Source organism: Mesoplodon mirus (assembly GCF_964341445.2).
Source record: "Mesoplodon mirus genome assembly, chromosome: 4".
In the NCBI taxonomy this organism is placed as follows: Eukaryota; Metazoa; Chordata; class Mammalia; order Artiodactyla; family Ziphiidae; genus Mesoplodon; species Mesoplodon mirus.
In genome coordinates, this window is record NC_138979.1 from 102184187 (window position 1) to 102198178 (window position 13992).

Here is a 13992-nt window from a genome sequence, read left to right on the forward strand (position 1 = left end):
AATTTCTACTCTTGGGTTTTTCATTTCTATACTCTTTTTTTTCTTGACTGTTCTCCCTTTTTTTAAAAAATAGCATTTTGTCATTTCAGGGTATACTATCTTATCTCCTTAATGATATTAGTAATAGTTTCTGAGAAGTTTTCTCCCTGCAATAGTCACTATTTCTTCAAATAGATTTTAGTTAGTTTAGTTAGTTTTGATGTTTGACTTTTTTTTTTTTTTTTTTTTGCGGTACGCGGGCCTCTCTCTGTTGTGGCCTCTCCCGTTGCGGAACACAGGCTCCGGATGCGCAGGCTCAGCAGCCATGGCTCACGGGCCCAGCTGCTCCGCGGAATGTGGGATCTTCCCGGACCGGGGCACGAACCCGTGTCCCCTGCATCGGCAGGTGGACTCTTAACCACTGCACCACCAGGGAAGCCCGATGTTTGACTTCTATAGAGGCTTTCCTCAAGAGTCTGATAATAATCTTTGATTGACTGCTTTAAGAGTGAAATCCTAGAAAACTGATTAGAAGTTCTGAATTGGTGGTTGGTGCTTCATGTGTCTGGAATTTACTGTAGTGTGATCTGCAGGGCCATTTTTGGGGTCCCCTAATGTTAGTATCTTGATTTATCTTGTCTTGTTCAGGTTCCCTCCTGTCTGCCATTGCTTTAGAAGTCTATTATGGAAGAGGACTGGGGGTGTTGAGAGGCAGGTGCAGGTTCCATTGAATATGTAAATTTTCATTTAATCTCCCTGTTTTCAGTCTGGTACTTTCTGATAACTGTGCCTCTTTTCCTCCAGTTCAGGGATGCTCTGTTCTACCCTCCCAGGGCAGAGGAGGGTCAGGAAGAGCGAATCTGGGGATTAAACTGCTTCTTAAATAGATTTCCAGCCAGTCTTCCTCCTGTTTTTAGCACTACCCTCATCACCACTTCCAGAGTTACCTGGGCTACTGCCAAGTCCTGAATCTTTTTTGGGACATGGTAGTTCTGAGGTGTAATTTGGGTTACTTCTTAGCTTTCTCCACTGCTGTCTTAGGAATTCAGTTTTCACTAGTCTGCTAGATAGATGACCACTCTTCCAAAATTTTATTGTGGTTATCTGTTCTTTGTTCTCTTTTTCTTTTTTTTTAAAAAAAAAATAAATTTATTTATTTATTTATGGCTGCGATGGGTCTTAGTTGCTGCGCGTGGGCTTTCTCTAGTTGCGGTGAGCAGGGACTGCTCTTCTTTGCGGTGCGCAAGCTTCTCATTGCCGTGGCTTCTCTTGTTGCGGAGCACGGGCTCTAGGCTCACAGGCTTCAGTAGTTGTGGCTCGCGGGCTCTAGAGCACAATGGTTGTGGTGCATGGGCTTAGTTGCTGCGCGGCATGTGGGATCTTCCTGGACCAGGGCTCAAACCCATGTCCCCTGCATTGGCAGGCGGATTCTTAACCACTGCACCACCAGGGAAGTTCCTGTTCTCTTTTTCTTGAAAATGCATTAAAAAAAAAATCCCTTTACTATTGCTTAGCGGGATTTTGGAAGAGAGTTAAAGAAAATGTGTGTATTAAATCCACTGTTTTTATTTGGAAGTTCCATACTTTTTTCATTATGTATCAAACTCCTTACATGTTAGTCTTAATGACTCACCTTTGCACATCTATTATTTCTTCTGTAAATTGGCTATGGAAGTCCAAATGAACCTAATTTTGATGTTGTAATATCTATTTATTAATTTTTGTTTGCGTTGGGTCTTTTTTGCTGTGCGTGGACTTTCTCTAGTTTCGGCAAGTGGGAGCTACTCTTGGTTGCGGTGCGTGGGCTTCTCATTGCAGTGGCTTCTCTTGTTGTGCAGCGCAGGCTCTGGGCATGTGGGCTCAGTAATTGTGGCTCGTGGGCTCTAGAGCTCAGGCTCAGTAGTTGTGGCACACGGGTTTAGTTGCTCTGCGGCATGTGAGATTTTCCCAGACCAGGGTGTGAACACGTGTCCCCTGCATTGGCAGGCGGATTCTTAACCACTGTGCCACCAGGGAAGCCCCCTGTATTTCTTTCTTTTTTTCCTAATATATTTGTTAATTTCATAGCCTCTTCGACCCTTCACCAGGATGTGAGGGCTGAGGAGAGGATTAGTAGAAAATAGTTTGATATTTAACACTTTCTCATTCTTGATATACATATTAATTTGGGGATGACAAGTCGGATTATAGATGATTGTATGAGTGGCTCTTAAACTCTGTGTGTGTGAGACCAGTTTTTGACTGGTTGGATACTATGGATTTAGGTCTGTTGAATCTAGACTGGTTGACTCATTGAACGAAGTCCTGACAGTTCTTCATCAGTCTTTATCCAGAGCCCTGAGGTGGTTTTTTCACTTAACTTCGTTATTCTGACTAGGCCTTCAGGGAGCCTCAGCGCTGTGATTATTAGAGGCCAGACACTCGGAGGCTAGATCCAGGCAGTCTTAAGAAGTACAGCTTATCGATAGGCTGGTTAGCCCCTGAAGTTTTACTTTGCCGACTAAAATTATACATATATTGAAAAAATTCTGTAAAAGATATCACATAAGTATTTACTTTGATAACACTTAAAACGTATTCAGAATGTGGTCAACTGCTTAATGGATATGAGGTTTCCTTTTCTTTTTTAAAAAAATTTATTTAATTTATTTTATTTTAGGCTGCATTGGGTCTTCGTTGCTGCGCACGGGCTTTCTCTAGTTGTGGCGAGAGGGGGCTACACTTTGTTGTGGTGTGCGGGCTTCTCATTGCAGTGGCTTCTCTTGTTGCGGAGCACGGGCTCTAGGCACGCGGGCTTCAGTAGTTGTGGCTCACGGGCTCTAGAGCGCAGGCTCAGTAGTTGTGGCGCACGGGCTTAGCTGCTCCGTGGCATGTGGGATCTTCCCGGACCAGGGCTTGAACCCGTGTCCCCTGCATTGGCAGGTGGATTCTTAACCACTGCGCCACCAGGGAAGTCCGTGAGGTTTCCTTTTGAAGTGATGAAAATGTTTTCAAAGTAGATAGAGGTGGTGGTTGCACATTGTAAATATTCACTTTAAAGTGGTTATTTTATGAGTTTGACTTTTAAAAAGGTATTTATAATTTTATTAGCAATGTCTTAACTATAAGCCTTTGTAAAATGACTTATTTTTTACAACAAGAAAAATAAATACATTTTTCTTGTAGAGTGTGTATAATATACAGATAATTGAAAATAAGATCATCAATTATCCTGTCTCAAATAACTGCTCGTAACTTTTTTGTTTTCTTTTTCATAACTTTTTAATGGTATATATTTATTAACTTAATAAAAATGAAAATTATATAAAAATGTATAGACCGCAATAAAATATATATTTATATACTTTTTTAACTAAAAACTTTTCTATTTAATGCATAGCCTGAATGTTTTTCTATATTTTTTAATATTCATCTACAATTTTGTGTAATTACAAAGTATTCCATCATGTAGGTGTATCATAGTTTTTAAATGAATCTCCTATCAGTGGATATTTAAGATATTTTATATTATTTCCTTTTCTAAATAATAATTTTAGTATGAACAGCAAGCACTGTAGCTAAATCCCAGTGTATTTTCATCAAATAATTTCCTGGAACTGGAATTATTGGACTAAAGGGTATATAAAATTTCAAGGCTGTTGTCATGTATTGCCAAATTACCATTAGAAGTGTTGAACCAATTTATACTCAGTCATGCCTCAGAGTATATGAGCAGATTGAAATTTATGACTATTTTTATAATCTGAAAGTGTAAACAGTAACACCAGACATTGAAATACCAGAAGTTATAGAATATACAGAATGTTTGGCAACCTATTTTGATTCCTCATTCCCTTAAAAATAAGAAATGAATGCCTTATCAGCTATGTCTAGAGTGTTGTAGCATTTATGTTAGGCAAAATAACAAATTAAATGTAAATTCTTACATAAAAACATATTTAAGCTTTGGGTTATTTTCTTTTTTTAAGGTATTATTTACATAAAATAAGAACGCCATTTTAAGTGTATAGTTTGATGAATTTTGGTAGTTGTATACAAATGTATAACCACCATCACCATCAAAGTACAGAACAGTTTCCTCACCCTAAAAAGTTTCTTCATAATCCTTTGCAGTTGATCCCTCCTCCCCATGCCCCCGTCCACTCTTCTACCCTAGGCAAGCATTCATCTGCCTTCTGTCACTATAGTTTTATTTTTTCAAGAATTTCATATAGGTCTTCCCTGGTGGCACAGTGGATAAGAATCTGCCTGCCAATGCAGGGGACACAGGTTCGATCCCTGGTCCAGGAAGATCCCACATGCTGCGGAGCAACTAAGCCCGTGTGCCACAGCTACTGAGCCTGCGCTTTAGAGCCCGCGAGCCACAACTACTGAAGCCCACGTGCCTAGAGCCCGTGCTCCGCAACAAGAGAAACCACTGAAATGAGAAGCCCACACACTGCAACGAAGAGTAGCCCCCGCTCGCTGCAACTAGAGAAAGCCTGTGTGTAGCAACAAAGACCCAACACAGCCAAAAAAATTTTTTTTTAATTTCACATAATTGGAATCAAAAGTGTATGGTGTTTTGTGTTTGAGTTCTTTAGCCTAGCATATTTTTGAGGTTCATTCATATTCTGGCAAGTTTTAATATTTTAATCCTTTTTATTGTTGAGTAGTATTCTGTTATATAGATATCCACAATTTATTTATTCACCAATTGATGAACATTTGGGTTGCTTCTAGTTTGGGGCTATTATGAATAACACTGCTGTGAACATTTGCATGCTACATCTTTGTGTGGACATATGATTTTAATTCTCTTGGGTTAATACCTACAAGTACAATTTCTGAGTCATGTGGTAATATTAATGTATGTTTAGCTTTAGAAGATAGTACCACCAAACTGTTTTCCAAAGTGGCTCTAGCTTTTGCATTGCCACCAGCAGTGTATGACAGCTGTAGTTGTTTCACATCCTTACCAACAGGATGTAGTCTTACTACCTTCAGCCTTCCTTGTTGGTATGTAGTGGTATCTGTTGACTAATATTATTGTAAACTTTGAATTTTAACATCTTTATGAATGCTAGCGTATTTTGAAATAGTGGGATGTGAAATAAGGGCAGGCATACCTCATTTTATTGCACTTTGCTTTATTGTGCTTTGCAGATAATTTATTTTTTACAAATAGAAGGTTTGTGGCAATCCAGCATTGTCGGATGACGTTTAGCATTTTTTTTAGCAATGAAGTATTTTTTAATTAAGGTATGTACATCTTTTAAAGACATAATGCTATTGCACACTTAATAGACTATAATGTAAACATAACTTTTATGTACACTGGGAAACCTAAAAATTTGTGTGACTTGCTGTATGGTGGTGGTCTGGAACTGAACCTGCAGTATCTCTGAGTTATGCCTGTATATATATTCCCACTTTGTGAGAACTGAAGTGGACTGTGTAGGCATATGTTCACGTGATTCCTGTATAATTGAGGGCCCATCATACAGTGTATGACATGATTTTAGTAGTGATATACAGTTAAATTTAAGTGTCTTCCTACCTAAGTTAATACCTTTAGGTTTTTGTTTGGATTGTGCTTATTCTAGATCAATGATTCACAAGAGCATTAAACAGTGACTTGTGTTGATGAAAAGACTGGTGATTATAGCCCTAGAGTTTTAAAATTCTTGTGTAGTTGATTTAGAAATTTTAGAATTGAAGGATTAGATATAAAAGAAATACGATTATGACAAAATGATTATTTGTGTCTTTTTGTTCTTCCCTAGGACATTTTCATTCCATCTCCAAGTTTGGAAGAACGATCAAATGATGAGAAGAAGGATAGAGGTTTGCATAGTTCATCTTTGACTGTTGAGTATTCTAAAACTTCAGAGACTGAACCAAAGAATTCCTCTGAGGATCTTGGGCTTTCTTTGACAGGGGATTCTTGTAAGTTGATGCTTTCTACAAGTGAGTATAGTCAGTCCCCAAAGATAGAAAGCTTGAGTTCTCACAGGATTGATGAAGATGGAGAAAGCACACAGATTGAGGATACTGAACCCATGTCTCCAGTTCTCAATTCTAAACTTGTTCTTGCTGAAAATGATAGTATCCTGATTAATCCAGCACAAGATGGCCAAGTGGAACTGAATCAGAATGATGATAAAACAAAGGGGGTTAACACAGAAAGCAGAGACGACATTAGTATTTTAGCTGATGGTTGCAAAGGCAGAGAAGAAACTGTGGCGGAAGACGTTTGTATTGATCTCACTTGCGATTCAGGTAGTCAGGCAGTTCCCTCTCCAGCTACTCGATCTGAGGCACTCTCTAGTGTGTTAGATCAGGAGGAAGCTATAGAAATTAAAGAACATCATCCAGAGGAGGGGTCTTCAGGGTCTGAGGTGGAAGAAATCCCTGAGACTCCTTGTGAAAGTCAAGGAGAGGAGCCCAAAGAAGAAAATATGGAGAGTGTTGCCTTGCACCTTTCTCTGACTGAAACTCAGTCCCAGGGGCTGGGTCTTCCAAAGGAAGTCCCCAAACAAGAATGCCAGGAAGCTATGGAAGTTGAAACCAGTGTGATTAGTATTGATTCCCCCCAGAAGCTTCCAGTACTTGACCAAGAATTGGAACATAAGGACCAGGAAGCATGGGAAGAAGCTACTTCAGAGGACTCAAGTGTTGTCATTGTAGATGTGAAGGAACCATCTCCCAGAGTTGATGTTTCTTCTGAACCTTTAGAGGTAGTGGAAAAATGCTCAGATTCTCAGTTGTGGGAGGATGATGCTCCAGAAATAGAACCATGTGCTGAGAATAGAGCAGATACTCAGGAAGAAAAGAGTGCAGAATATGAAGGAGATCTGAAATCAGTGACTGCAGAAAAAGAACCTGTAGAGGCAGACTCTTCACAGCCTCCCTTGACTTTAGTGAGAACAGATGATGCTCCAGGACCTGACCAGGAAATGCAGCAGACCCAACCAAAAGAGACAACAGTTAGCACATTAAGGGAAGACTCAAAAATGGCTAATACAAAGCAGCTGGACTCGGGTAGAGGGGCCCAACCACTGAAGAAAGCCTCTGCTCATGCCTCACAAAGCTTCTGTGAAAGCTCTAGTGGTAAGTGTGATTTCAAATTGTTCTGTGTTTCTAACCAAATTATAATTTGGAATGGAAGGTAGGAGAGAACCACATGCTTATTACATCAGGGCTGAAAATTAACTTGGATTTGTGTTTATGAGCAACCAATAATAGTTGGGATATTTAAAATTTGGGGTTGTATTTTTCTTTTGTAGCTGTAATTATTTTTAGAATCAGAGATCAGTTGAGGTTTTTATCAGCTTTATAACTCAGGAGTAATCAACATGAATTTTCTAAGTATTTAGAAATTGTACCAATCTGGTATTTTCTACTTAGGTTCCAACCTTGTTCCATATTTTTATATTTTGACAGTGGCTTTGTAGTAGAGGGATCTTTTTTGATTACCTTACACAGTTAAATCATATTCAAAACTCTGTGGATTGTTTCTTCCTTATGGGCATTAAGTAAACTTTCTAAATTTGGTTCAACATATATACATCTTAAACCTTAAACTGGGAAAGGTATTAGCTTGTGTTCTTTATTTTATAAAGTCAAGAATGAGAATATAGATTAGTTTCTGAAATATTTCTAGAATGTCATGTATGACATTAGCTGAAAAGAATTCAAACTTTCTGAATGTCCAAAGTTAGTATAATTTACTTATTTATTTATTTTGTGTGTGTGTGTGTGTTACGCAGCCCTCTCACTGTTGTGGCCTCTCCCGCTGCGGAGCACAGGCTGCGGACGCGCAGGCCCAGCGGCCATGGCTCACGGGCCCAGCCGCTCCATGGCATGTGGGATCTTCCCGGACTGGGGCACGAACCCGTGTCCCCTGCATCGGCAGGCGGACTCTCAACCACTGCGCCACCAGGGAAGCCCCAAAGTTAGTTTAATTTAAAAGCAAAACAGGGACTTCCCTGGTGGCGCAGTGGCTAAGAATCTGCCTGCCAATGCAGGGGACACAGGTTCGAGCCCTGGTCTGGACAGATCCCACGTGCCATGGAGCAACTACACTTGTGAGCCACAACTACTTAGCCTGTGCTCTAGAGCCCATGAGCCACAACTACTGAAGCCCGTGCACCTAGAGCTCATGCTCTGCAACAAGAGAAGCCATGGCAATGGGAAGGCCGCACACCCCAATAAAGAGTAGCCCTCAGGCTTCCCTGGTGGCGCAGTGGTTGAGAGTCCTCCTGCTGATGCAGGGGACACGGGTTCGTGCCCAGGTCCGGGAAGATCCCACATACCGCGGAGCGGCTGGGCCCGTGAGCCATGGCCGCTGGGCCTGCGCGTCCGGAGCCTGTGCTCCACAACGGGAGAGGCCACAACAGTGAGAAGCCTGCGAACCGCAAAAAAAAAAAAAAGAGTAGCCCTCATTTGCCGCAACTAGAGAAAGCCCGTGCATGGCAACAAAGACCCAATGCAGGCATAAATCAATCAATAAATAAACAAATAAACAAAGCAAACTCCATAAACAAAAGAATAAAAACAAAATACAGACTTAAGAAAACAAGCTTCTAAGGATATGGAAATGAGAAACAGTATTTAGGTAACACCATAGCTATTAGTATGGGTGATCATACCTTTCGGCATTTCTGGAACAGTCCAGTTTATACTTCTTGTTTAAGAGTGATTATTAGTAGTACTTTTTTTAATCTCAAAATTGCCCCTGTTCATTAGGCTTTATATTCATGAATATTTTTTTTCCTCTTCAGAATGAGAAATGTTAGAGCTGAAAAGGAGGTTAGCCGGTATTGAGTTCAGTCTCTTCTTCCTAAAGTCATGTGGCTAGTTAATGAGTGAAGTGGAACTAGAACTTAGGTCTCCTGATTCCCAAGTCTATGCTTTTTCCTACTATAAAACTGTATGATATAGTTTCTCTGATTCTGTTGAGTTATGGTAAAGAGCTGTCTGAATGACCTAATATTCTATATTTTTGAAGATTTTTATAATTTCATTACATCTAAATACTGTTGTCGATCTAAGTCATGTTTTACAGGAAGGTTGCTTTGGTTGCTATACAGAAAGAATTGTGGGTTGGGGAAAGGGGGAGACTTCAGGCAGACAAAGTAATTGATAGGCTGTTGTAATAGTCTAGGAATGAGGCATTGAAGGCCAGATAAGGGTAGTGGCAGTGCTGCCTGTATAAGAGCCAATTTTCCATTAGGTTTTAGTGATGTGTTAGATCAGTGGTGCTAAGATAACTTTTCATAAATAATCTTCTGTAATTAACGCTTGCATATTACATTTGCGTATTATGGTTTGTCACGTAGAAGGATGTACTTAGAGATTTTATACAGATTTTCAAAAGTCTGGATGGTCGATCATAATGTGAGGGATGGTTCCTGTCAAGAGAGCAGAGTAGGTGGTTGTTCCAGGAATGAAAATTCTGTAAAATATATCTTTAGAGCGTATGATGCTTTGTGAGGTGGTTTTTTTTTTTTTTTTTTTTTAGTTTCCGTATATTTTTAAAGTTCTTTATTAAAGGACTTGCTTTTTAAGGAGTTGCCAGAGAATGAATGCTTACCTATCAACCCATTTCTTTTTGCTATAACTATGGTGGAATTATTTGCCATTTAGATAATGACGTTGAGATTCTCCACTTCTGCTTTTCACAGTTTCTTTAGCAGTGCATGTATACTTTCCATCCTTTATTTCTAAAGTCCATTCATTTTCTCTTTTCATCCCTTCAAGTTGCTAATTCATTTTCTTTCATGTAGATGTAAGAGATGTTTTTTGTTGTTGTTTTGTGATTTTGAAGAAAAAATATCAAGGTGTGCTTGTTATTAAAGATAATGAAGGGTGGAAGTGGAATGGGAAGAGATGAAAGAAGAAAAATGTGGTATAATAAATATATTTGGTCTTCATCCAGTTCCTGGCACTGAGCTCCTAAAACCCTTGTAATTTCCTAAGTGATAGGAATAGCTTAAGCCCTTTCTTTTAAGCCTTTTCTGTCACACCTCAGTAATGCTATTGAAGTGATTTAGGGTGGAATCTTCCCTACATAGCCTCTGGGATGGGGCTGTTCACCAGAAAGACAAAGTGATTAGAGGGTTGGAACTTCCGGCCCCACCCACCAACCTCCTCGATGGGGAGTGGTGGAGATTAAAGCTCTATAAAAACTCTTGAACAACAAAATTTGATGTTTCCTGGTTGATAAATGAGCCAGGAGGGTATCTAATCCCAGTTCTACGGGAGACAGAAGTTCCTGCTATCAGAACCCTCTGGACCTCACCCTATGTACCTCTTCATGTAGCTGTTCATCTGTGTCCTTTATAATAAACTGGTAAACGTAAGTAAATGTTTCTCTGAGTACTATAAGTAGCTCTAGCTAATTAATGGAACGTGAGGAAAGTGTCGTGGGAACCTGCAGTGTAGAGACAGTTGCTTAGGAGCACAGGTAACAGCCCGGACTCCGGCTGATGTCTTAAGTGAGGGCAGTCTTGTGGGACTGAGCCTTTAACTTGTGGGATCTGATGCTACCTCTGGGTAGATAGTGTCAGAATTGAGTTAACTTCATAGGACACCCGCTAAGTGTGTGCTGGGAACTGGAGAATTGCTTGACGATGTTGGGAAGCACAGTAGACAAACTGTTTTCACAAGGAATGGTGACTGGGTATGCCAGATTATAGTTATTTTGAGCCATTCCAGGAAAGTAAGTACAAATTTTCATATGTCAGGTTTAAGAACAGCAATCTGGCATAATTCTTTTATTCTCCCAAACTTAGTCGTTTTATTAAAAGAGATAATTAGGAAATCAGAAAATGTGATTTTGGCAATTTGCTAATTCTGATTAGAAATTGGATCTGAGACCTAGTTAAAAAGTAAAGTTTTGTCTCTTGACAAATGTTTAATAATGACTAACCAAAATGTGTATGATGGGGATGCTCATATATGTGAGATTTACCATTGCACAGAGGTTTAGATACGAACACTACCGCTATGGCCTAGAGTGAAATGCTGGTCAGTACTGCTGAACTGTGAAACCCAAAGATTTCTGTTAGAACCAATGAGTATTTTGAAGTCCTTTAGCCCAGCAGTCCCCAGCCTTTTTGGCATCAGGGATCGGTTTCTTGGAAGACAGTTTTTCCACAGATGTGGGGGGCGGAAGGCGGGGGTGGGGTGGGGGGAGGGGGGATGGTTCAGGCAATAACGCAGGCGATGGGGAGCAGGGGATGGGGAGTGGCAGATGAAGCCTCGCTCACTGCCGCTCACCTCCTGCTGTGCGGCCCAGTTCCTAGCAGGCCTGGTGGTTGGGGACCCCTGCTTTAGCCCATGAAATCCTTTGTCACCTCTTTGAGTAGATTGTAAATTTTAAGTATTGACATCAGATTTTAACATAGAGAATCCTACAGATTGCTAAAGCTTATAAATTAACTCCTTGGGTTAGCATTACACAAAATTAAAACGTCTAGATTTGAAACTATCCAACTTTGTATCACTGAGTATCCCCATATGTACTTACCGTCTTGAGGCTCAGATGTTTCTCTGTTCCTTTTGACCCCATGTTCCTCAGGCCTCCAAACTTTTGGGCTTCCTCTGTTTGCCTGGCCCCTGGTTGTCTACTTTGTGTCAGTCCTGTTGATGGTTGTACAGAGAGCAGAGAAAATAGTAGGAAATTGGTTGAGAGGCCTGGTGAGGGGAGTTGGGAATGAGGCAGAATTTGGGAGCAAAGGAAAAGAATAATTGAGATATTTCTTGCAGTTCTCTTCACTTTTGCTTTTTTTATACTTCTTTTTTGGTTTCCTTTTTGTTTATCATTGTTTTGTTTTGTTTTTGTTTTCTCCAGAAACTCCATTTCATTTTACTTTGCCTAAAGAAGGTGATATTATTCCACCATTGACTGGTGCAACTCCACCTCTTATTGGGCACCTAAAATTGGAGCCCAAGAGACACAGTACTCCTATTGGTGAGTGATTAAAATGTAATGATGTTTAAAGCAGAATTTCTGAGATATCATTCTTTATGCCAGTGATTCTTTTATATCTGAGGAGTTGGGCCTGCCTGATAAGATTGATTTTTGTCTTAGGAAGAATAAGGTTGTGGTGTCTGATTCCATGAGTTTACTCCCAGGAGATGTTGAGCAGTGATGAGAGGAAGGAAAGAAAGGATGGAAGGAAGGAAGGAAGAATATTTATAAAGATCTTATTCTGTTACTTGCAAGGCTATAGACTCTGAGTGCTAAGCAATGATATATAGCTGTTTTATGAGGAAGAGGTAGCAGGTAGGGTAGAAGTACTATTTATTCAGGACCTTGGCTAATCAGTCTGCTGCTTGACAGGGGAAGAAAATTTAGATCCTCCTTCCCTGAAGCAGCTGGTAGTCTTCTACATTAACCTATTTGTTTTCTCTAGTCAGTGCTGGGAGGTAACAATCATGCCGTCTGGAGTCTCCTGCTACCTATGCTTGATGCTGGCAGATGTGGGTTGGCTGAGGGCTCATGCAGCATCCTTTGTCCAGATGCAGAAGTGGAACTGAATCCTGTTGCTCTTCTTAAGACCAGGTGTCAATACTAGTGCGTAGTTGTTGATACTTGTGACAGGATCTATCCTAGGAATCCTCTTCAATCCTGCAGAGCTACAGAGCCAAACAGGCAAATTGATGACCTTGAATTGTTATTTTTCATATTTGTATTTTAGTGTTTTTTCTTCCTTCCTTCCCCCTGCCTCCCTTCTTTCAGGTATTAGCAACTATCCTGAAAGCACCATAGCAACCAGTGATGTCATGTCTGAAAGCATGATGGAGACCAACGACCCCATGCTTGGGAATGAAAAAGGAGATTCTGGGGCTGCCCCAGAAATGGGTGATCAGTTGTGTCTGAGAATGAAATTGGTCAGTCCTGAGACTGAGGCGAGTGAAGAGTCTTTGCAGTTTAGTCTGGAAAGTAAGTTTTATTTTGTGTTAATCTTGGGTAACTAGTAGCTCCAGATCTTCTGGAAGTATGAATTATCTTCTAGTTTTAATGATGATACTTTTATAATTATAAGTGTATTTGTAAAGTCTTATTCTTATGAATTTAATTCTTTGTTTTCGGCTAGTCACTGTTAATGTTACTGCAGACGTTCCGTTTTGTAACCTCTGTGGTACTGCTTGTGTATCTGTATTAAACTTGTGTCTGTATAAACTAATTGGTTTTCATAATCAGGAGTTCAGAAGTGGGTAGAAAATTTAGGGTTGTGGATTCACATTGTAGGTTTATGTTAGCTATTTCCCATATTAATTGCAAGTTGTTTGGTATGGCTAGAATACAGAGAGGGTACGAGGGAATGGCTGCGAAGTTGGGACTAGATTCTGAAAGGCCTTTTACATCATGCTGAACAGCTGAAGAATTTTAGGCAAGGGAGTAATATGATCAGATTTGCTTTTTTTAAAGGATCAGCTGAATGTTTGAAAAATTTGTGCCTTTGTTCATCATTCCTCGCCCATTTTCTGTTCTGCTGCCTGGCAAATGCAGTCTTTAACTAGGAAGTGGGGTCATTAGTAGTGGGGATGGAGGTGAGGGGATGAATTTGAGAGATGAATAGTAGAATAGAGAGGACCTTGGGACCAGTTAAATATGGAAGCAAGAGAGAGGAAAAAATATAGAATGACTTTATATTTACATTTTGTTTTCATGATAGCACTCTGAAGTAGATATCCTTATTTCCATTTTATTGATGAGAAAACTGAGACTAAGAGAGGTTTTAAACCTGAGGTTACAGTAATTGGTAAGAGGTGGAGCTGGAGTGTGAATCAGATCCATCTGACTCTAAAGCTTATAATTCTTCCATTAGGTAGTTTGTAAAAGTGGTTTAATGGCGTTAGAAGAGGAAGAAGTTTTATAAAGGAGACTGTAAAGGAATATTCCAAGAAGAGGACTAGGAGAGTATAACGCCATGGAAGCCTAAGGGAAGGAGAGTTAAAAGAAGACAACAATGTTATATGCAGAAGTGAGGTCTAGTAAGATATATCTGAAAATGTACA

At 40.0% G+C, this 13992-nt stretch overlaps 1 protein-coding gene across 4 annotated transcripts in view; it reads left to right on the forward strand.

Moving 5' to 3' along the window:
* The window catches only part of TP53BP1 (tumor protein p53 binding protein 1), a 73803-nt gene that overhangs the window by 19006 nt on the left and 40805 nt on the right, over positions 1–13992 (forward strand). For all 4 annotated transcript variants that reach the window (XM_082617367.1, XM_082617368.1, XM_082617365.1 and 1 more), the window contains exons 12-14: positions 5745–7071; positions 11819–11938; positions 12710–12913. In XM_082617367.1, the coding sequence (XP_082473493.1) occupies positions 5745–7071; positions 11819–11938; positions 12710–12913 (1651 nt within the window). The remainder of the gene's footprint in view (positions 1–5744; positions 7072–11818; positions 11939–12709; positions 12914–13992) is intronic.